At 49.8% G+C, this 23849-nt stretch overlaps 1 protein-coding gene across 10 annotated transcripts in view; it reads left to right on the plus strand.

The window, feature by feature from the left end:
- The window catches only part of CTIF (cap binding complex dependent translation initiation factor), a 290169-nt gene that overhangs the window by 250418 nt on the left and 15902 nt on the right, over positions 1 to 23849 (plus strand). For 6 of the 10 annotated variants that reach the window (XM_073213026.1, XM_073213031.1, XM_073213030.1 and 3 more), the window contains one exon: positions 10238 to 10324. The exons of 3 other annotated variants lie outside the window; for them this stretch is intronic. In XM_073213026.1, coding sequence (XP_073069127.1) covers positions 10238 to 10324 — 87 coding nt within the window. Of the gene's footprint in view, positions 1 to 1111; positions 1538 to 10237; positions 10325 to 23849 lie in introns of those variants that run through there. One more of the 10 variants, XM_073213035.1, reaches the window with a different exon arrangement.

The following is a 23849-nucleotide window of genomic DNA, read 5'->3' on the forward strand; positions in this document are numbered from 1 at the left end:
GGGGCAACGTGGAAGCTCAAAGCTCATTAGGGGTCATCCAGTGAAAGTTTGGGAGCTCAGAACACCGCCATGACAGTAGCAGGGGAAGGGCTGTTTGCATTCCAGTTGTATTTTTGAGTTAGAACCAACAGGACCTGCTGACATGAGATACAGAGAAGGGAGGAAGGGACAGGGCTCGTTTACCAGCCTGTGCACCATTTTCTGGAATGGGGAAGGCTAGAAGGGAAACAGAGCGGCAATGAAAAGCAGGAGTCAGTTTTTGATGTTTGTTGGTTGTCCTCAGAGAGCTGTTCCGCAGTTGCTCGGACGAAAGTGTCTGAATATCAGAAAGAGATCAGCCCTGGTGACACAGGATTGAGCTTTGTGTGACCTGTACCTGGTGCCCAAGGCTGGACCAGATGGGGCCACCCAGGGAAGAGGGGGTGGCTGGGGGAGAACACAGGAACCAGCAAGGTGACAGAGGAGAAAGGGCCTAGGTCAGGAGGCCGTGGGTCAGAGAACGCTCCAGGAGTGGGTGAAAACCCTCTCAGTGGGCGCTGGTGTCAGCCCACACTTCACATGTGCTGTCCCCTGCCACCCCCAGCAGCAGGCCCCAGAGTGCAGCGAGGAGAAACCTGTGGGGAATGAATTGGACTAGGGTGGAGAAGTAGCTGGGGTTTGGCAACAAGTCTGTGAGGGGGCCCAGTGGGGTGAGCACAGAAGCCACACTGGGCCAAGCTGGGGAGTAGGTGGAGGTGAAGACCTGAGAGCAGACCGTCTTTGGAGCACTGTTTCTGACATTTTTGTGTTTTTGAAAGAAAGAAGATGATAGAGCCATTTAAGAGACAGGAGGGGGTATTTGTAAATGTTTTTGAAGAATCCGTTTAAAGGACAACAGCATGCTTTTCCCAGACTGTGTGGATGCTTACGGAAGCAGAGCACGCAGGACTCTCTTGAGCACTTTGTTATCCTGCCACTTTGTAGCCAAACATGTCTTTTAACAAATGTGCATGAATTAGATTTGTTACCCAGATTCCAACAATGGCCTCTCCCAACTTTATTTCACTCTCAAAATGTCAGGTACAGAATCCAGCACCAAGAGAGGCTGTAGCTTTGCTTTTTGCCTCCCTAGGAGTTGATTTGAAGGCAGCCCCCTTGGAGACAGGGAACTGGCCAGGATGGCCTCTTGAAGTTCTCTGATCCCGGCCTGAGCTGCCCTGTGCCCCTGACAACCCGGCTCAAGGCAGGAGGCAGCAGTGCTGTTCCAGAGCTGTGACCTGGATTCCCCAACACATTTCCCCTGCGTGATCTGGGCCAGGAAGCCGGGCCACAGCTGAGAGCTGGCCTGGCTTCCCACACCGCCTGAGGGAGCGCGAACACTGGTGTGAGATTCGGAAGGTGCCAGGGGATCTGCACAGACAAGAAACAGGAGCCTCCCGTGATGCACACTTGTTTGATGCGTTAAACTTTTAAAGGCAGTGTCACAAACATAAACCCCTGCCATGTTCACGGTAAACTTGGAGAGTAAATAAATCATCTGTGGCTTTTCATCCTTTTGTAAAAGAAGACACCAGAGCCCCATGTTCCAGGCTTTCTGCTGGAGGCCCCACAGTGAGGTGGTTCAAGATCAGCAGCCCTTGGCTCAAACCCTACCTCTGCTGGTTTTTGACTCTGCCATCTTGAGGGAGAGTCCACCTGCTCTGCGTCTCGGTTCCTCGTTCGCAGAGGGGATCATGCTGCTTGCCCTGCAAGGGTTTAAGGAGGAAGACGCAGTGTGGAGAGGGTGCTAAGTGCACCAGGGCAACTAGATCAGAGTTGGAATAGGCCAGTGGAAGGAAGAGCCCAGGGGACTCGCTCTCTAGGGCAGGCAGCTCTCAGAGAGCTGGGTGTCCTCCAGTCGGACTTAGGGCTGGGCGCACGCCCAATCTTAAAGGGTCATGGGGGCTGAGTGCCCTGTTCAGGGACACACAACCAGTAGGGTTCTTTCTGCTAGAGAGCTTGGCTTCCCGAAAACAGGGCCTTAAGTAAAGCTGGGGACATAAACAGTGCCCTAGGGATTGTATCAGTCCCTTTGGAGAGCCTTCGTCATTCCCAGCTCCCTAGAGACAGACATTTGAATACTTAGTCAGTTGCTGCCTTATAACACATACACTCATACCCAGGTCTGAGCAACATCCCCAAAGCAGGTTGAGGCAGCTCTAAGAAGTTTCTAGAAGCCACAGTCACACTGCTGCCCCTCTTCATGCAGGAAAGGTTTAGGCTCTTCCCCTGGGGCCATGCAGATGGCCGACCCACCCTGCCCTGGGATCTTCCCAACATACAGAGCAAGCCCAAGTTCATATTTCCAGTTGCCCACCAGATACGTCAAGTCATGCCTCAAGCCCACGTGACAAGCTGTGGCCGGAGCTGCACCCCAACGCCCTCCTGCGCAGCCCGGGTCCTCAGTGGGCCCGACCCACGCCTTCTTGCCTCCTTGTAACCAAGCAGCAGCCCCACAACCCGACCGATTGCCTTTTCTCACAGTCACAGATCCTCTCCACCCACTCCATCCTCTGCTTCTTCAAGGCCCTCAATGGCTTCCCCCTGTTCCTCTTTTCTCAATGCCCCTGAGTCAAACACAAACCCACAGGCCGTCTTTGTGTGAAAAATCTCATTTAGAGCAAAGATAAGAGGAAGATACAAAATCCTCACAGCCCTGCTTCAATCTCAGGGTGCCCATTCTTACAGAGGCCGCCTTCGCTGACACTCAGACCCTGTGCCCCTTGAAGATTGAGTGTGTGCTTAGACCCCAGGCCCTTCAGACTGGAGGACGCCCAGCTCCCTGGGAGCCACCGCACCTAGATTGAGTCCCCTGGGCCTTTCCGTGCACACCACGGCCTAGCTGAATGAAGCACTCTCTGTTACTTAAGCTTGAACTGCTGCACCCCATCCTTGGAGTCTCTTTTCTTGGCCCTAACACCTCCCAGGCCCAGCTCAAGTCATCTCTCCCAGGAGGCTCCCCTCACCCTGGCCCCCAGCCTCCAACGGGATGCTCCCTCCTGAGGGAGGCAGTGCTCTCTGTCCTCACAGCTCTTTCCTTTTCTCATCACCAGAGAGTATTTAGTAATGGTAACAGCTCAGCGGAAGGCATTGTCCAATCCATGTCACGCATTCTTTTCTCCTTTAACTCAGCACCCTGAAGATAATTATCCCCATTTTCCTTAGAACAGAGAGGTCTCGCAGCTTGCTCAGGGCACACAGCCAGCAGGTGGCAGAGACAATCCAGGTCTGACCACCGAAGTCCCTGCTCCGCACCACGTTGCTTCACTGCCTCGTGAACAGAGCAGCGGCCGCTCTTGTTCTGTTCTCAGTCTATAACCCAGCACCTGCTACATGGAAGAAGCCAAAGAGATCTTCACAGAATTCATTCTGTCTTTGTCTTAAATAACATGTGCCAATCAGGGAACCTTCTTCGAAGGATGGACCCCTTTCATTAAGAGCAAATGGTTTCTGCCAAATGGTTTTTAAAGTGAAGAATTTTACTGGTGACCAGAACGTGTGAAGGTCTCCTTGCCCTCCTATTTACAGCTCATATTTGCCTCATGAGCTCTTTCTAATTTTTTTAATGTTTCTAAATTTTTATGGTTGCAAGAACACATAACATGAGATCTACCATTTTAACAGATTTTTAAGTCTCCAATACCTTATTATTGTCTCTAGGCACAATGTTGTACAGCAGATCTCCAGATTATTCATCTGGTATAACCAAAGTTTTGTGTCTAGTGATTAGCAACTCCCCATTACCACCTCCCCCAGCCTCTGCCAACCACTATTCTATTCTTTGCCTCTATGAGTTTGACTATTTTAAATACCTCGTGTAAGTGCAAATATGCAGTATTTGTCCTTCTGTGACTGGCTTATTTCGCTGAGCACAATGTCTTCCAGGGTTAGCCCTGCTGTTGCATACCGCAGAATTTCCTTTTCTTTTAAGGCTGACGAGTATTCTACTGTATGTATCAACCAGATTTTTAAATCCATTCATCTGTCAGTGGACATTTAGGTTGCCACATCTTGGTTACTGTGAATAATGGAACACAGGAGGGCTGCTAGCTCTTCAAAATCTCCATTTCAATTCTTTTGGATAAATACCCAGAAGTGGGACTGCTGGGTCATATGGTAGCTCTATCTTTAATTTTCTGAGGAACTTTCCTACCGTTTTCCAAAGCAGCTGTGCTATTATACATTCCCGCCAGCAATGTACAAGAGTTCTAATTTCTCCACATCCTCACTGACACTTTTTGTCTTTTTTTTTCATATGTATAATAGCCATCCTAACAGTTATGAGGTGGTTTTGATTTGCATTTCTGTGATGATTAGTGACATTGAGCATGTTTTCATATGCCGATTGGCTATTGGTATATCTCCATTGGAAAAATGCCTGTTCAAGTCCTTAGTCCATTTTTAAATCCAGCTTTTTTTTTTTTTTTGCTGTTGGGTGGTAGGAGCTCCTCACTCATATATTTTGGATTAATCCTTTATCAGGTATATGGTTTACAAATATTTCTCCTATTCTTCACATTGCCTTTTCACTCTGTGGATTGTTCCTCCTTTGCTGTGTGGAAACTTTTTAGTTATTTTTGCTTTTGTGCTTTTGTTGTCATATCCATGAAATCACTGCCAAGACCAATGTCATGAAGCTTTTCCCTTATGTTTTCTTTGAGGAGTTACAGTTTCAGTTCTTACGTTTAATTGATTTTGAGTTGGTTTTTGTGTATGGTGTAAGATATGAGTCCAGTTTCATTCTTTTGCATGTGGATATCCAGTTTTCCAGTTGAAGATGCTATCCTGTCCCCATTATGTTTTCTGGGCACCTCTGCTGAAGATCAATTGACCAAATATGCATGGATTTATTTCTAGGCTCTCAATTCTATCCCACTGGTCTAAGTACTATAACTTTGTAATTTGAAATCAGACCATGAGATGCCTCCTGATCTGTACTTTTTCAACTTGTTTCAAGATTGACTTGGCTATTTGGGGTCTTTTCTGGTTCCATATAAATTTTAGAATTGTTTTTTTCTATTTCTGTAAAAAAAAAAAATCCCATTGGGATTTTGATAGGAATTACATTGATTCTATAGGTCACACTGGGTAATAGTGACATTTTAACAATATTAAGTCTTCTAGTCCAAGACCAGATACAAGGCAAGGATGCCCTTATCACCACTCCTTCTCAGTGTAGTACTGGAAGTCCTAGCCAGAGCAGTTGGGCAAGAAAAAAGAAATAACAGGCATCCAAATTGGGAAGGAAGAAGTAAAATGGTCCCTTTTCAGATAGCATGATCTTATATACAGAAAACCATAAAGACTACACACACACGTACACACAACCGTTAGAACTAATGTATGAATTCAGTAAAGTTACAGGATACGAAATAGAGATACAAAAATGTATTTCTCTCCACTAATCTGTATAGAAATGTACTAATCTGTAACCATCTGAAAAGGAAATTAGGAAAATGATCCCATTTACAACAGCATCAGAAGAAATCAAATACTCAGGAATAAGCTTAACTAAGGAAGCAAAAGACTTGCACACTGAAAACTACAAAATATTGGTGAAAGAAATTAAACACCAACAAATGGTAAGACAGCCCTCAAGCTGCTTTCTGATAGCGTTCCAAGGACTGCATCGCCCTGTTGAGGTTCTCAGCCCAACTGTGACTTCGAGGGTTCACCACACAGGAGAGGTGTGATTAGTGTTTGTGTCCTGAGCTAAGGGTGTTGTCATCTCTCATCACAGGTGGAGCCGACCTGCCAGGTTTGGGGTCTGGCTCGCTCCACACCAGACCCTTTTCCTAACTCTACCATGCCTCGGCCCTTCCACTCTTCTCTCACTCTGTGACACAGGGATGATTTTGCTAGATTCCTCCAAGTTATCATTGAATGCTTTTCTACGGGCCCCTTCCTTCAAGAACTTTGTCGAAAATTCCTCTGCTAGAGGCCACTGGGGTGGCTTTAACCCCTTACAGGTTAAAGCTTTCTTGGGCAGTCTTTCCCCATACACTGTGAATCTGTTTCTGTTAACTCCCTCTCACCTTTCCTTTCTCCATTCCAGCCCCTGAGCCCACATTAACCTGTGATACCCATCCTCCTGACCTCTTCTTAGTCCAGCAACCACAGCTAGAGGTCAGGAGAGGAGGAGAAGAGAAGTGGGGGAGAGATTCCTTCTGTCGGAAATCTCTCATCTCTCTGTACCCTCCTTCGGCTCTCACCAACCTCTGCCTCTGGTTGGCTGTCTTGCTGTCCTCCCCTCTGGGCCCCAGAAATTCCCATCTGCCTTTCCAGAGGAGGGGGGTGCCTCTGACCAGGGATGCAACTGGCTGGGCTCCTAAAGGAAGGCAGGCCCAGGCTGGGGAGGAGAACTCAGAGGGCAGCAAGTCAGGCTTCTCAGGAAATGAAATTGCTTCGTGCAACAATGAAAGAGCCACTTTTTTAACTTTTTGCGTGAGCGTGCATTCAATTGCTCACATTGTTTTGGCTCCAGGGGAAATCTGACCTCGGAAAAAGCTGAGATGAAGTGGGTGTGGGTGGAGATCCTCTGCTATTTCACAGGGCTAAGAGAGTCAAGCGGAACATTCTTCAGAGGTACCTTTCCAGTGGGACCATTCCTCCCTTCCTGAGGGCAGGCGATGGGGCTACGTTCAGCTGCCCAGCTTTAACGCAAAAAGGTTTAAAAAGCAGCTCTCTCACTGTTGCACGGGGCCAGGGCAGGGCCCACTGTGGCCAGAAGAGGCCGGCTTAGACTCTGCCTGTGGTGGTGATGGACTCTGATGGGGAGCAGAGATTTGAAAGTACCCCCATGCAGCTCATTGTCCTCGACCCTGCACCTCGGGACCTTTCACAGAATTACAAATTCCCAGACCCTTCCTTCAACCAATTAAATCAAACTTTCTGGGTATGGAGTTTGATGGGGGAATAAAAAGATTTAAGCTCTCCATGTGGCTTCAATGTGCAGCCAAGGTTAAGAAACAGGAGCCACATCTTAGGTGCAATTAGGGAGTGGCTATTTACAGTCAAAGAGCATTATGGGAAGGATACAGCAAAAGAGTGACAAGAGACCTGAGTTTGAATCCCAGCTCTGCCACTCATTAGCTGTGAGGCTTTAACCTAATTCTTTAATCTTTCCACACCTTAGTTTTCTATCTGTAGCATGGGAATAATGGGAATAATACTTACCCTGCAGGTGTGTTTTAAGGTTTAAAATAAGTGAGATGTTCGAGAAGAGCCAGGGATGCACCAGAGCCCCTCAGTGAGCTGCACCGTTGTGTATTGCTATTGAAAGCAAGCTGTGTTCCAGGCACTGCTCAAGGGAAGTCCCGCACCACAGGCAGCCTCAGAAAGTACCGTCCATTCTCCTCAAGGGATGCCAAGGTCTGCAGAAACACACCCTGCATTCTTGGAGAACCTCTCATGATCCTTCTACAGCACCAGCTGAGCAGTTCCCATTGTATCTCCACGGAAGACCTCCTGCATTTCTCCTGCCTGAGCGCAGGCTTCCTCCTCCTGCTTGACTCTGCCCAGCTTCAAGGCCAGGATCACATCCCACCATGTCCCCATCTGGCCCTGATTTACTTTTCCTCTAACATCCTAGAGAACTAGCCTCCACACGAGCTGCTGACACCTGTTCTCTGGCCACAGGTGGTTGAATTAATGCCCTATGACCTCTTTGTGTTTGCTTTTATATCATTCCGATCTTCCTTGGTACCTGGGGGTAGGCTGGGTCTCATCTGTCACGTAACTCTGGCTGCATTTTGCTCAGGACTCTGCTCTTTCAGTAAGCGTGATTTGGTGTGAGGCAATGCTACATTTCTCATTGAACTGCGAAGTTTCCTAGTTATACTAGAAGGAGAGAGTGTAAGTTGTGATCCTCTCCCAAAAGGTTTGCAATCTACTTGGTGACTAAATCCACAAAGTTAAGCAACCACGAACATTTATGAGGGGTATGCAAGGATAGGGGTGTTCAAAAAATGTGGGCAGCTGCTGGGGGCAAAGGTCAGGGGGAGCTAGGACTTAAGGCGAAGTGGGCTTCCAGGACAGGTACTGGAGGGGAGGAAAAAGGCCTCCTGAAATAAAAGCGAGCAGATGCATGGAGGCCAGAATGAGCATGGCCCATCTGTGTTAGCATAGTAAAGAGAAGGCCTGATGGGTGAGTCAGTGACTGGCACTGGCTCCCAGCAGAGGCGTTCTCATAGACACAAGATGATACTGAAAACCTCTGAAAGTGTTTAAGCCAAAGAGCAAAACCATGGAAGGCATAGTAGAGAGTTTATTTATTCATTCAACAAACACTTAAGAAACATGTGAGTTCCTTATTGAACTGAAAAGTCACCTAGACATATTTCCTGCTAAAAATGTGCTGAGATAACAAAGCCAAATAAACCTAGGGCATACCCTAGCCAGAGAGACCCACAGATAACTAGGTGCACAATGAAAAATGCCGTGCTCAAAAAAAGTTGAGTGTAGGAAGTGGCTAGAGAGGAGCCCAGACAGCAGAACAGATAAGGAGGTCTGCCTGGCAGGGGCATTTTCACAGAAAACAGCCCTCAACTCCACATTTAAATTGATTCTTACTATAATAGTCAATCATAAAGACTATGAGTGACATGAAGGGCTGGAACGAAACTTGAAAATTCAAGAGAACCTTTCTGAGTGAACGGTTTATTCCAGCCCTAATCTTAGGCACAGACTCCGCCTGGAATGTTCCCCTGAAAATATAGCCTTCCCAGGGCAGGTACACAGCCCCTGGGCTCTGGTTTAGTGGTCCTCCAGATCTAGCAGCTGCTTCTAAGTATACCCTAGCTTAAGCAACCTTTCCTGTAACCTCCATTCAAATAACTCCCCACAATTTTGTGCCCTCCTGAACTGCCGGCCCCCTGACTCGGCAGCCACACCACTCTGTAATGTGATGCCCCTGAACTGCTCAGACATCCCCCCAACACAAACACACACACGCACACACTGATGCACCCAGCTCTGAAGATGGGGCTCCCTGGCCTCCTTAAGATACAACTCCCCCACCCCACCAACTTACAACCCTCCTGCACCCGCCACTCTTTAACTGTTCTACTTCCTCAGCCAGACTCTGCAAACTGAAATGTGAAATTTGAAGCCAGTGTTCCCCTTAGCAACCATGGTAACACAGGATCTGATAGAGAGCCTGGAGTTATAAAAATACCAGCTTCCACCAGACACTGGTTTCCAAAGGGAAACCAGTCTGCACGCCAGACCTGTTTTTAAACAGCCTTAAAACTCCAAGAGACTTCCAAACCAACCTCAACACGCCTTCAGGAGGAGATCTTGTCAGTCACTTTTTGGAGGATGATGGTTGCAAGTTTTGGGTATTTTCTCCAAAAAATATAGAATTCAGAGAGGCTGTGGCTCTCTGAGAATAAGCTGGCCTTTTGAAGGATGTAGAGGTGGGAGCAGTTTTAATAAACATCAAATTTTCGGCAGTGTTTAAAAGTTAGATTGAATTTCTGCCAGTCCTTCTGGATTCCTCCCAGGGAGTCCTTAGCTCCATTAATCCTAATTGTAGAAGGGGACTGATGTGATCTATCTCCCCTTCATTGAAAATAATTTTAATTAACTAACTATGTCCTAGCAGGAATTTTATGTTGAAGGCCTCGGGTGGGCAGGTAAGAGGTAGAGAAGATTAAACTCTTCTTCCGAGGACCAAAAAGTCATTTATCCCTGTTGACCAGCCTGCTGCTCCCCATGGACACCCCCTCAGGCCTGGCCTGGGTCGGGAGCCCTAAATGTCCTCCTTTTCTCAGCACAGGGGCGGGGGATGCTCCTGGCCTTGTGGTGTGGGGGGCTCTTCCCAGAGGCAGGGGGCCTCCCCAGCTCAGCCTCCAGTCCCAGCTTCCCAGCCCTGGACAGACTCTCTCCACCTCCCTCCCCTCCACTCTCTCCCCCTCCTTCCTCTTATCTCCTGGGGCCATGCCTTGTAATTTTGAAAAATATTCTAACTCAGTAATTAATGTCTGAACTTTCAGAGGCCCCTGCTTTCTGTAGAGTTGCACCAAAGGCCTTGGTGGGGAGGGGCAGGGGTGCAGATTTTTTCTAAACTGGCAAATGTGTGGTAGAGGATAAATTATTTCTTGCTGGAGTTATGTGCGTAAGCTACACACATGTAAACATATACACATACACATGCATCTGCCTAGATTCTTTAATCCTTTGGGTTTAAATAAAAATGGAATGCCCTCTTCCCCCTCAGCGGCGGTTCCATAGCCTGATGCCAGACTCTGCTCAGCCAACTTGGGAGCTCAGCGGGGGACAGGCTGGACACTCTCTGAGAGAGCAGGTGAGGGTGGGAGGACTGGCCAGGAGGAAGAGAGGGGGTGACCTACATATTGAGAAGATAAAGAAAAAACAGGCACTGGGGTGGGGGCAGCCATGAAAAATGGCCATCAGCAATTTTAGTTAAGTAGCCCCACTGAAACCTGGCTCCACGGTGACATACACACACACCTGCCACATGCCTCCTTATGATTTGCTCCCAACCCACCCCCATCCCAGCCCTGTCCAGGCTTCACACCCCAGCTCGGGTACCCTCCCTGCAGATGGGTGGCCTGGACGTGAACATTCTATCTCTGCTCTCTGCCCTGGCAGAGCTGCTGCCTGCTGAGCAGGATATGCTGAAAAGCAAAAGCCCTGTGCTGGAAGCTGGCACATGAATCATGGACAGCTCTCTGCAGGGCCCATACTGATCTGTCTTCTTTCACCTGCTCCAGCTCTCCAGACCAACCACTCAAAGTCAGCTGTTGATGACAGCCCACTCCTGCTGGCCCGACTTTCAGATGTAAATAATGTATAGGTAGCACTTGCCAGTCTGGACTAGACAGTTAGAAACTACCCTTCTCCTCTTTTCTAGAATCCAGTTTCTTACTGATGACGCCATTATCACTGCCACCAGCATCCATCGGTAGGTTGCAGGTGACCTGGGCCAGGTCCTGTAAAAGGAAACCACCAGAATCAGCCCTTTATTGAGGCCAGAAAGGTGTTGGGGGAAAGGGTGGACTTTAGAGCCAGACAAACTCGGGCGATTTACCCTCTCAGACCCTCAGTGCCTTATTGGGATGACAATTAAATGTAATTTGGTTTATTTGCCAATTACAAGTTAACTTCCTCACATCCCTGTAGCAGGACTAACAAGGGATCAGTCAGTAGCATATTTATATCATATAAAACAAAGTGCTCCTTAATGAGAAAAATGTGAAGGAACACAGTAAAATAAGCCTCAGGGCCCCTTCTCTTGCTGTTCCTTCCGGGAGAGTGTCCTGCATCCAGATGTCCTTCTAGGACCCAGCTAGATGTCAGAGGGACCCTTCCTGACCACAAGCTCCCAAAGACTACTTTCATTTTCTCCGTTGCCTTTACGAGTGTCTGGCTCTAACTTAGAGTTTTCTTTGTTACTCTGTTAATTTTCTGTCTTCCCAAATAGCATGGAAGCTTTCTAAAGGCAGAGAATGTGTCTGTTCTCTTCATAGCTGTATCTCCGGTGTCTAAAACAGTGGCTGGCATTTAGTAGGTGCTCAATAAATACTTGTTGAATAAATAAATGAAATAGAATGTCTAGACTGAGCAAAGCAGGAGACAACAGTTGCCCTACTTTGGGGATTTCTCAGAGAAGATAAATCCAGAGTCCCTGAAGAGGCAAGGTGAACAAGCAGGGTAGGGCGAGCTGGTAGTGATCCTGGAGATAAGCTCAGAATAGGAGAGGGAAGAGAAACACTCAGCCCAAGTCAAAGTCGAAGGAAGCAACCTGTGGTCACACTGTGAGTGACCCAGTGGGAAAACCGCCATCAGCCAGCAAGGCTGCCTGTATGCTGTTCTGTTTTGCTCTCGTTAAGTGGTCCTTTCTTGACTTCAGTTTGCCGGGCTTCACATGAGATTGAATTGGTCTATCCAAAACCGGAATCGCTTGAGTCACAATCGTGAGAACAAGTCAGGGTGGGTCTGGCACAGCTTCATGGATTGAGAGCAATGGAGAAGGGGCTTTTGAGGAGCTGCTGCGTGAGCACACGCTGTGTGCCGTGCCGGCCTTCCCCTGGGCCCCGAGATGCAGGCTGAGTAGCAGGGCCTTCCTCCCCTGCCTCCCCCATGAGGAGGAGGAATAAGGAGGATGCACAGGGTGCAAGAGGGTGCTCTGAGGGTCGGGAAGGAGGTGAGAGCATGGCACTGGATGTGGGAGAATGGAGAGGTCACAAATGCTGAGGGCAACAGAAACCTCTTCACCCTTAACAGTGACAACACAACTCCAGCCAAGAAGCAGTGTGTCCAGTGCAATATAATGTGACCCACTGTGTCATGGCACATTTTCTAGTAGCCACGTTTTTAAAAAGGAACAGATGAACTTAATTTTAATAATTTTTATGTCACCCACTGTATCCAAAGAAGTAGCATTTCAAGATGTAATCTGTGTTAAAAGGCATCAGTGAGATTTGTTTATATTCCTCTACTTTGTACTAAGTCTTTGAAATCCAGTGTGTATTTTATACTTCAAGCACCTCTCAATTCATACTAGGCATATTTCAAGTGCTCAAGACCTCACGTGCCTTGCACCTACTGTACTGGACAGCATAGGCCTGGAGGCTCGCTTCTGGAATCCTTGGGATATCCCTGCTTCTGGAAAGTCTGGATCCTCCAAGTCTCATAAGCATTTTTTACAGCTTCTCTCTCCCAGTGCTCAGAAGCAAAGGGCAACATTGTTAGCTGAAACCTAATGCTGAACGGCCAGTGTGCTAGCTTTGGTTGCTTGGCTGGGGCTCCCTGAGAGGGTCTGCCAAAGGCAATCCTTTTGATCCTAGAATGAAGAAAGATGCTGGGGAGAGTGAAAGGAGTGGGTAGAAAAGGTAAGAGAGAAGAAAAGCATGGAAAGGCAGGGAGGGAGGGCAGTGGGCGACAGAAGTGGCAGACTGCATGACAGAGCTAAGAAAAAAATCCGCAGAGTGGACAGGGAGGGGGCAGCCCTTGGAGGGGAGGCAGCTGCCAGCTCTTCCTCACAAATGGCTAAACAGAAATCATGGCCCAGTACGTAGAAGGCACAATTAGCTCATTCTTTCATTGCCCTTTTTGATTACACTGTTGTTCTCAGGACTGCCATTTCTGTAATTAAGACCTTGTCCCTTACTCAGAGGTATTGAAACATAAAAGTATTTGCTGAATCTGGTTTCCCAGGGTTAAAAGCCAGACTTAGGAAATGCAAACACACTTGTGGAAATGCAAACACACATTCGCTAACTAATTATCCTTTAATTAAGGCCGAAGCCCTGCTTAAAACAATTAGCTCTGGGAATTGAACAGTAGGTACAACCCCAGTTTTTGGTAATTGTTCTTCCCCCCATAGCCAGTCTGGGGGGAAGGACAGCAGGGAATAAATTAGGCTGCTGCCTTTGGTCTGGACTGGGCCATGGTATGCTTGGTTTGGAAATGTTAGAAAAGAGTTTGAGGTGTGGGAAGCGCAAGGAGGATGTGGTTTGGGCAAGGGGAGTTTGAGAGGCTGCCCCTGGATTGGACAGGGGCCATGGGAAGTCTCGGAAGCTACTGCCGGCCACACCGAGGTGGCTTGCCTGGCTGGAGCTGAGGGTGTGGGCCAAGGATTAGCTGACTGGAAAGCAATTAGATGAGGTGGGGCTGGCTGGGAAAATACCTGGAATCCCAGGGCCAGAGTTGAGACTTGCTTGGGTGAGGCCACAGACAAGAGGCCCCATGGGTTCCCACTAGTGAGAGTGGCTGCCACCAGCCCATTAGGCCACAAGCCTCTTTTGCCTCTTGCTGATAGGGAGAAGTAGGTTCTAGAGTGTGGGAAGTCAGGGGGCACGCTGCACTCTGGGAAAGAGGCCCCTGGCTGCTTGCCATTTCCCCTCTCCACACGTCCTCTCCAGCCGTTTGCCTGCCCCCTCCCTCTCCCCCTCCTCAGGCTCCCAGGACTTTACTAAGACCTGCCTTTTGCCATCAGATCATACCCGCCGGTTCCTGGGTGGGAGGGATGTGTGTATAGGGTATTATCCTTCCAGGGACTTCTCACATTTTGAAAGGAGAGACTGGAAGAGAAAAATGCATGCCCCAGAGGAAGAAAAGATGCTCAGGTTTTTGGAGGAGTTGGGGAGATGACCGACTCCTCCAGTGACCCCTCTCCCCAGAAAGTCTCCACGTGCATTAAAGCTTGCAGAGAATCCCTGGAGCCTGTCCTCTGGGGGCTTCTCAGTCAAGAGACCCTGCTCGAGAAATGGAATTTGGGGTTTCATATGGGCAAATGCTCAGAGGAGCCCTCAGATCACCCTCAAAACAATTGTACAGAGGATTCCAAGGGTTGACCCAGCACAGACTAGGACTTCCATGAATTCCAGAAGCCCCTGATAGCCCCCTTTTCTCCCCAGAAGGGACCCGAGCCCATCCACTTGCCCTCCTCCCTCCCTTCCTGCCCCCCTGCCCTTCCTTCCCCTTCACACTCTCCTTAGATCAGAGGTTAGCAAACTTCTATAAAGGGCCAGACAGTAAATATTTCAGCTTTGCGGGCAAGGAGGCACCGTCGAATTTAACCACAGCCCTGTGATCTGTTCCATACTGAGCAGCAGTGCGCAGCGATGAGAGCAGCTTCTGCTGAAACTACTCGACTCCGCCACGGTAATGTGAAAGGAAAGCAGCCGGGGACAGTATGTAAATGAATGAAAGTGACTGTGTTCCTTCCAACAAAGCCTTATTTATGGGCACTGAAATGTGAATTTTATATCATTTTTATGTGCCACAGAATATTATTCTTTTGCTTTTTTGCCCTGCTCTTTAAAATTATAAAACCTGCTCTTAGCATACAGACATGTAAAAGGCAGGCTATGAGTCAGATTTGGCCAGTGGGCTATAGTTCTTCTGAATCCTGATCTAGATCTGTCATTCTCAGCTGGGAAGTTGCCCTCCAGATAATGTTAATACATGTTAAAATTTGACAATCGCTGTCAGAAGGGAAATTTGTAATCTCCCAGGGGGTGCTGACGCTTCAAAGGCAGGAGGACCATGCGCTGAGTAGCACTGATCTCATCTGAACTCCATCTCCATTTCACAGATGGCCAGACTGAGGCACAGAGGTGACACAGTCCTGTCGTATGAGCACAGGGAGAGGCTTCTCTGTCCAAGGATGCAGAACTGGGAGATTTCGTATCTCTAGCTGCCTTCAGAGATCTGTCTGGCCAGCTCCCACTGCCCGAGGCTCTAGCTGAGCCACAGGAAATGTGTGTGTGTCCCCTGGAGTCCCAAAGTGGCTGGGTTCCAGTGAGTCATTCTCCATGAGCGGAGACAGTGTGCACTGAGGCATCCCCGTGCTCTCGGTTCCCTCCTGAGCACATGGTGCTTTAGAGAAACTCCCTGCCAGCTTTGGGGATCGGTAGAGCGAGAACAAGAAGGGACATAAAAACTCCCTTCGTGGGAAGGGAAAAGGAAAGAAAGAGGGCTTGGACGTCAGCCTCACGTGATTTCAAATCCCATGCTGTTGGTACTAGCTGGGGCAGAAGGTAAGTTAATCTCTTTGAGCCTCGGTTTTTCCATCAGTAGAATGGGGAAACAGCCCCTACCTCTGCAGGATTGGCATAGGATTAGTGATCACATCTGTCAAGTGTGCAGCACATAGAGTTTTTATGGTATCTTTATTGGCCACCCAGGCTTTAGGCCTTAACTACAGAGGTACCCAGCCACAGCCTGGACAGTGACAGAAAAGGGCTACTGGACCCTCCTGGCTACACGTGAGAGGGTGACTGTGTTGAGCCCTTATGGAGTCAATCACTGTCCCACGCTCTTTTGACATTGTCCTTGGTGATTAGGTTGGGATGTGGAAGGCTCATTTCAAAGGTCTGGGTCTTTGGGTGGCCTTCCGGGTTGGGAACCCACTGAAATCATGCACAGATGTCTGTGAGCCTGTGTACAAGTGCCATTTTCTGAGACAGGTATCAGACAGAGCTGCTTCAGATCCCCAATGCACTCCATGTCCAAAAAAGTCAAAGGACATATACGTATAAACCCAATGCATACGTAAGCACTAAACTTTGGAGACAGACTCCTGGATCTGGCAATCAGCTCCCTGACCCAGATGTATGACCTCGGGCACATTGGGCATCATCTAATTCAGGCCTGAACTTCCATTTCCTCAGCCCTAAAGACTGATGTTCTGCCAAGTTCAGAATCAGATGGTGTCCTGTGAAGGAAAACACAGGGTGGGATTCTGAAAGCTGCTACCAGGTAGCAAGGGGCCTACTGGAACCACCCTGAGGGTTAGTGTGTTTGCATCAGATTTGAATACCCGGGCAACGCTAAGCTGCGGTGATAAGCAAGATGACTGTGGCCCTTGAAAAGAAGGGGCATGTCAGGACCGTGGAGTGTAACCAAGGTTCTGCCTCTTGCTCGGGGTGTTGGTAGCCCAAGTGTGTTCCGTCATGAAAATTCATCTAACTGCATCCTCAGGATTGTGCACATTTTTGCACATGTGATACTACTACAAAAAGTTCCCAGAAAACGTTCAACTGAGAAAAGATAGAAATGAAATATAAAATCACCCCCTTGGGGATTTCTCTATGTAATTTTGCAGTGAAATTAGCACATAGCTTGAAGAAAGAGTAATTTATATATAAACACAAATAATAGAGTGAGATTTTAAAATAATCTGAAGGCCAGATTTAACTATCTTTCTTATAAACCCAAACTGCTATCTAAGTCTGCTTACATAACTTTTGCTTTCTTTAATTATCTCATGGGGCCCACGGGCTGTCTTGGACCTCTTCACAACCATGATGGATCTGCCTTGGTCTGACCTATTTTGAGTAGCCTGTCTGCCAGGGCCATGGCTCTGCTCAGCACACCCCCGATTCTGGAGTGCTGCCGGCCACGTTCCCTCTCTCCCACTCTCTAGCGTTTCTTCTCATCAGCCCTCCAAATCCATGTAGGGGGGCACAACCTCCCCTTGATCCCACATTCTCCTCCAGGAACACCCCATTTCTCTCTTCCCTTTAGAGTCAGAGTTGTCAAAAGAATCATCTCCCACGTGCTGTCTCTGGGTTGACCTCCTAAGCCAACAGCATGGTCCCTTGTTGAAATCACCTTATTACCAAACCCAGAGGCCACTTCAGTCCTCAGTGCCTCCACTGTAGCAAGAAAGCAACTCTAGATGGCGTATAAAACAATGAGGGTGACCATGGTCCAAAAAAACTTTACCAACACTGAGATTAGAATTTCACGTGATTTTTATGTGTCACAAAATAATGTTTTTTTTATTTCCTTTAACCACTTAAAAATGTGAAAACCATTTTTAGCTTGCTGGCCCACACCAAAACAGGTGAAGGGCAGGATGTGACTGGTGGGCTGTAGGTTGTCACCCTGCACTACATCCATGGCTATCAAGTGGGGGCAGATTTGCCCCCCGGGAAGCATTTGGCAGTGTCTGCAGACATTTTCAATTATCACCACTGGGGAAGTGCTACTGGCATCTAGTGGGTGGAAGCCGAGCATGCTGCTCACCATCCTACGTGGCACAGGAAGCCCTAGAGCAAAGAATTATCTGGCCCCAAAGGTCAGTCATGCCGAGGCTGAGAAGTCCTGACCCAAATGATCTCATCCCACCTCATGACTTAAAATATAAATACCATCTGCACCAAGGTCTCTCACATGCAGCCCCAGCCAGGACCCTCCTCTGACTTCCAGACACAAATGGCCAAACCCATTCCCCACTCCAGCCAGCCCCCATCTTGGGAGACAGAACCACTGTCTGCCCGTTTTGCTCAGGAAACTAGGGAGTACCCTTGATTTCTCCCTTCTTCCCACCCTTCCACTCACACCCAATCTGTCTGCAAATCCTGTAGCTTCCCCCACCCCACCACCCCGTTTTAGTTCATCAGCATCTCTTCCCTCTCCAGGGCCACCTTCTCTCTATTCTGTCATGACAATTTTGGACCATCAGCTTGGACTTTGGCTTAAAAGAGCTCCGAAGGAGTCCACTTCCTCTTGGCTCCATTTTGCTATCTTGAAATGCCTATTGGAAGGCAGATGAGCCACCACCATGGAACCACAGGAGGTGTTTCCGAGCTTCTGCTCCCCTTGTGTTAGGTGTGCGGGCTGCCCAGGTCTCGAGTGAGGCTCTGAGCTCAGCTCTCACCTGGATGTCTCACCTCAGTCCTTGCACTGGCAGGCAGGCACTCTCATAAATGCGAGAAGAAAACCAAACAATAAGACTGATTTTTGTATGTCCCCCTACAACTAGTCTCCTTTATAGTCATACTTCATATAAAGCACGTAGGTATTAATGTGCCCATGCACGAGTGTGTAGATGTGCCCACTTAGGCAGGTTCCAGGTATGTGTGTTTCTGCAGAGGCCAGTATAGGAGCCTTTGCTCTGTGACTACGTTCACCTTTTAGGCCTTCCTCAAAACTTCAGTTGTTGGCCTCTCAACCAGCAGCGTGAAGTTGATTTCCTTTGGGAACCAGAGCTGATAGTGAGCCAGGAGTAGGGCCCCAGATGCAGGCCCCAAAGGCCTGCAGATTCCCAGGGTCACAGGCAAATTCCCAGGGCAGCAGAAGCCCCTAAACTTGACCTGCAGAAACTCTAGATTCACATCTCCGGCCTGAGCATATCCACCTGGCATCTCCCCCCGCCCACCCACGGATCCCGCAAACTTAACAAGCCTGATGAAACCCACCCTCTGCTCCCCATCCTGCTCCTTCTCCTAGGGAAGGAGCCACCATTCTCCCAGCCAGGGCTGCTTAACGACCCAAGGCCATCCCTGACTCACCACCAGCCCCCACCCCATCAGTGCCCGCAGTCTGTGGGCCACAGCTCCTACGGACTGCTCGGCTCTGGCGCAGGTGGCCTTCCACCTGAATTACCCCACCAGCCCTCTGGCTGGGCTTGGCCCCTCTCTGTGTCCTCCAGGCCCACAGGACGCTTGAGGGCAACCTTTCTCACTGCCTGGAATGTTCTTCCCTCCCTCCTGATCCCACCCTTTCTCCAGCTTGACTTTAAAGGGTCACCTTAAAGCTCCCTCCCCCAGGAGCCCTCACTGTGCCTCCTCTCCCAGCATAGGCAAGAGTGTCTTTCCTGTCACCCACCCCTGCAACACCTCAGTTCTGTGCCACATGCAGCCGACCTAGTGAGACGAGCTGCCTCTGGTCAAGCTGTGTTTACTGTGTGTGGATAACTATTCTAAATATGTCTCATAGGTTATCTCATTTAAGCCTACCCCCACTTCCCTAGTGAGAAAACAGAGACCCAGAGAGGTTAACTGCAACATGATGAGTGAGAGACCAGGGCAGAATTAGAACCCAGGCAGCCTCACTTTACAGCCTCAGTTCCCATTGCCAATCCACTTGTGCAACATCTGTTTTCCCTGCTACCCTGTCAGACCCACACGGACAGGATTCCTGCCTCTTTGTTGAATGAATGAATGAAAGAAAGAAAGAAAGAAAAAGCTGTTACTGTCCCTTCAGACTCCCCAGAGGAGGGTGCAGGACCTACCATGCTCCAAGCCCATGCGTGTCTCGGAGCAGGGCTGCATTCCAGGGAATAGGAAGGCCTTTCTGGGGGCTGTGCCCCAGCCAACACATGTTCCCCCTCAAATCCAATCCTCAGGTCTCCTGAGAGGGCCAGCTGGGCACAAGGTCCTGTGTGAGGAAAAAAAAGTGGTCCAGGTAGACCCTGGATGAGACCTAGAACTAGTAGAACCAAGTAGTTGCCCCAGTGCTGTGAATAGAGGGTCTTCTGGCTACAGAGGTTAAGGGAAGAGGTCAGGGAAGGCTTCTCAGAGGAGGAGCGTCTTGTGGTCTGTCTTGAGGGATCTGGTAAATAGAACCAAGGTGAGAGAAGGCAGGCCCAGCAGAGAAGAACAAAAGCCCGAGGCCAATAAGGACAAAACATGTTGTTTGTGGGCCTTTGAACAGATGGGTCTGGCTGGCCAGGAGGCTATGACCAGGCGGAAGAGGGCAGCAGGGCCCCAGGAGGCGAGGGGAGCCAGAAGAGGCTGAGTGCAGGCTAAGCGCTGTGTGCCCTTGCAGCCCGGCTTGGGCCCTGTAAATGTGGGCATGGGTAATATAGAATATTGACACACACGCTCATTCATCCAAAAAGATTGTCTCAGTTTAGTAAAGAGAGTTGTCCCATTATTAGAATTTATATTCTGCTAAAGGTAAAGCTATAAAGCTAAACAAACTTCCAGGTGCCAATTAAATACTCCAATCTCCAACCTTCGACCTGGCAGAGAGTACCTCACAAAGCCCTCTGCTGTCCCTCGGGCAGCCCCAGGCCCTTTCCTCAGCCCAGTCCTGTCTGCCCCTCTGTTGGGTAGCTGCTGCTCTGAACACAAATGCCAGTTAGGCCTTTAGCACAACCCTACTATTCCTTGCTTAACTGTCCCTGCCCAGTTGGTCCTTGGTTACTGACTTGCACTCAAACCCACGGCAGAGCCAGCTGAGCTCTCACACCCAAGGACAGACCTCCAGCCCAGCTTCTGCTGGACACTCCAATGCAGCTCCAGACACCAGCCGTCACCCCCACCAGCAAAGACTGGCACCTCTGTCTGGTAACCAGGCTACTGCAGGCATTTATTCTTAAACACGGCATGCCAAGATTATCATACTGAAGAAGGTATGTGTTAGCAAAGGTTTCTTCAGAATTCCGTGCTTGGTAGCAGAGTGACGGGCCAGTGTGCCCCTTCTCCAGCTCCCTCCCTGGTTACCTGTGCCCTCCTCCACCCTGTAAGATCTGAGATTGGTAGGAGGGACACCTAATTAACCTGGCATTTCGTGAAGAACCTTCTAAGAAGCTTCTTCCCGGACTCAAGGGAAGATCGGTTAGCGTGGCCCTTCATGTGCCATGAGCAGGGGCAGGCTCGTGGGCTGGAGCGGGCCCTGGACTCTATGCCCAGGGACCCTTTCCTCTGAAGCCAGCGGGTCACCTTCTATGGCAGTGCCTCCTGGAGGTTTCCTGTGAGACTGCTCTGCAGAGAAGTTCAGCCCTCTGGCCACAGCTGCCACCCCACCACCTTTCTTCTTCCTGATTAAATTTCTTTGGCTTCATAGAAAGAAACAGCGTGCGCCCTCGGGAGGCGTCCCATCTTCCCCGAGCTGCGAGATATTCATCTGTGCTGAATGTGGGAGAAATCAAGAGGGCGGTGGGCATGCAGGGAGGCCTCACTCGGGGACTTGCGTGACTGGACAGCCGCTCGGCTACCCGGGAAAGCTTACCCCGAGGAGGACAGGACTGTTTCGCAAGCGAGGCCAGGCACTCTGAGTTGGCCCATCAACCCCTGGCATGCAACAAGGCCTGTTAGGAAATCAAGGAGACACTCTGTCTGCTTTCCAGCAGGCGCCACTTCTGTCTTTCCACTGCTTTGCTCAATTCATGGCGCTGGCTCCAGGGCTGGGGGGGCGGGGGGCGGGGGTCTGGGCACCCTCTGCCATGGGTCTGGTGCCTGGGAAGGCCCACTCTTGCCTTGGCTAGTGTCATCACCAGGGTCCCAGGCCTGGGCTGCAGAACCACACTGATAAGGCCGGCCTGCTACTGGTGGCCGTCTGGGGTGGGGTGGGGGAAGGCAGGGTGACTCTCGGGGAAGGATTCCAGACTGTTTCCTTCTCCACCGAGCTCCAACGCCCTTATCTCCTTTCCTGCCAGGCGGAGACTCCTCACTAGTCACATACAAAAGAAAACCCCACCCAAGACATACAACCCCCCACATACTTGAGGGCAGAGCTTTAAATCTGGTGCCATTAAATCTACCTGATTATCAGTCAAGAGAGTAGTCTGTATGCATTGGGCTAATATTATAATGTTATATTTTTGGACCAGAAAGGAAGGAGGTGTTGGGATGTGGACAGGTTGAGGGGAAGTGTGTCCAAAATAATGGAAATCTTTCTTGAAAAACAACCACGGGTGGACTGAAGACCAGTCTCAAAGTTCAGGGACAATTAGAGCAGAGGTGTGCATGGGATTGTGGGGGGGCTATGGGTTGGAGCAGACAGGGGTGGGAGACATGAATAAGAATACGCATGCCCGGACTGCTGCTCCCTGCAGCGGCTCACTGGCCTTAGTATCATTCCTATCTCCTAGAAGGTGGGAACACAGGGGTCATGGAGGGAACTTGGGAATGGAAAAAGCTGATGCTGGGATGCCAACAGTTAGGCTGGCTCGAGGCTTGTTGCTGTGGGAACTGAAAGTAGAACCCTGGCCTGGAAGCTCCTAACTCCTTCCCAGGCCCAGGTTCTGCCCCAGAAGGGCAGTCAGCCTGGGACATTCAGACCTGCTGTTGGACTGCAGTTCCTGGAGGCAGGGGTCTGGCCTAGTTGACCCCTCAAGGTCTGGTTCCAGCCCAGTGACTCGGCTGATTCTACAGGCGAGTTGCCATGGGAACTATAACTTTGAATTTCCTGGCTCTGGGGCTGTGAAAATCACAACCTGAACCTTCCGTTAATGTGGTTTTCTGGATTAATTTCCTGTTTGATTGTTTACTTTCAGAGAGCGGAAAATGCCTTCGCAGGCAGCTCGTTCCCTCCACCAAGACTGTTATCACACCCTCCCCCCAAAGCCAGCGAGGTCAAGTCCAGGCCTCAGGTGGGTGGGGGTGGGGCCCCAGGGGGTGAGGCTGGGGGCCAGGGGCTGGGAGGGGCCAGCTAAGAGCAGATGGCAGCCTGGGTGCCCTCTGGGGACCCAGCCTGGTGGGGGTGGGGGAGAACTGTAGTCCCGAGGCCGGCCTGTGAGGGGCGTCTGCCACCACCACCCCAGGCCCTAGGCCTGGGCTCCCACAGCCAAATGGCTCCCCTTGTCTCAGAGTCGTTTTGTGCTGAGTCAGACCCAAAATCCAGCCATTCCTTCAGAGGGCGTCTGTAGGGTTCTGTGCGGGGGGTGACGGTCCCAGGTGCCACCCGCCTCCAGTGCCGCAGGGCCAGTGTCTCCTGGCCAAGCTCCCCTGGGAAGCATGGAGAATAACTCCCTCTCCAGCTGCCTGTCCCCTGACTGTTCTCCCTCGGGCTCTGCCCCTCCAGCAGAGAGCAGCGGATGGGGAGCCTCTTACCGTAATTCCATCCTGATCGCAGCTCAGTCCTTGGGAAGCAGGTGGCACTGGTAGGCTCAGGTGAGGCCATGTAGCAGGTGCCATGATCTGCCAGGGTAACCACCTCACCCTGGGAGAGCCCCTCTTCCCGCCCCAACAGCTGAACCCCTCAGAGATGGGCAGGAGCACCCACTCAGTTAATAGGCGGGAACCCAGGACAGCAAGAGGAATAAGCTGGAGGCCAGCTCACTAGTCGGGTAATCTGCTCCCTGTGTTGAGGTGAATATATAATATACCATCTGAATCAGGGCTCTTTTAGGAGAAAGGGATGCTCTCGCTACTTACTTTGGGATGACAGGTGAAAACCAGGACCATCTCAGGCACACAGGGGCATGTGGCCAACCCACGCTGCAGGGACCTCCCTCCATTAGCCTTACTGACATGGGACTTACTCGTAGGGCAGTGGTTCTGTCATTTAGCTGTGGATACAAATGAAACCTGGAGTTTTCCATTACTTGCCTGTCCTTGGGGAGGTCATTTCATGGTCCATGACTCAGTTTCTACAGTGATAAAATGAAGATATTACTGTGGTATCTGATTCAGGTAAACTGCTACTGGACAAGATGAGTCTTAAAATGTACAGACAGCTCAGAGCTTTGAAGTAGAGCAGGCACTCCAAAGATGTGAACCAGAGGACAGTTTAGGACCTAGAAGGTGTTGGTAAGCCCTCGGGAGACCCCTCAAAGGTAAAACCTCAGAGGGGCCTCGGGCATTTTCTGTCACCCTTTAGGAGAGCAAGGCTGTTGGGTACTG

Source organism: Manis javanica, chromosome 9 (assembly GCF_040802235.1).
Source record: "Manis javanica isolate MJ-LG chromosome 9, MJ_LKY, whole genome shotgun sequence".
Lineage (NCBI taxonomy): Eukaryota > Metazoa > Chordata > Mammalia > Pholidota > Manidae > Manis > Manis javanica.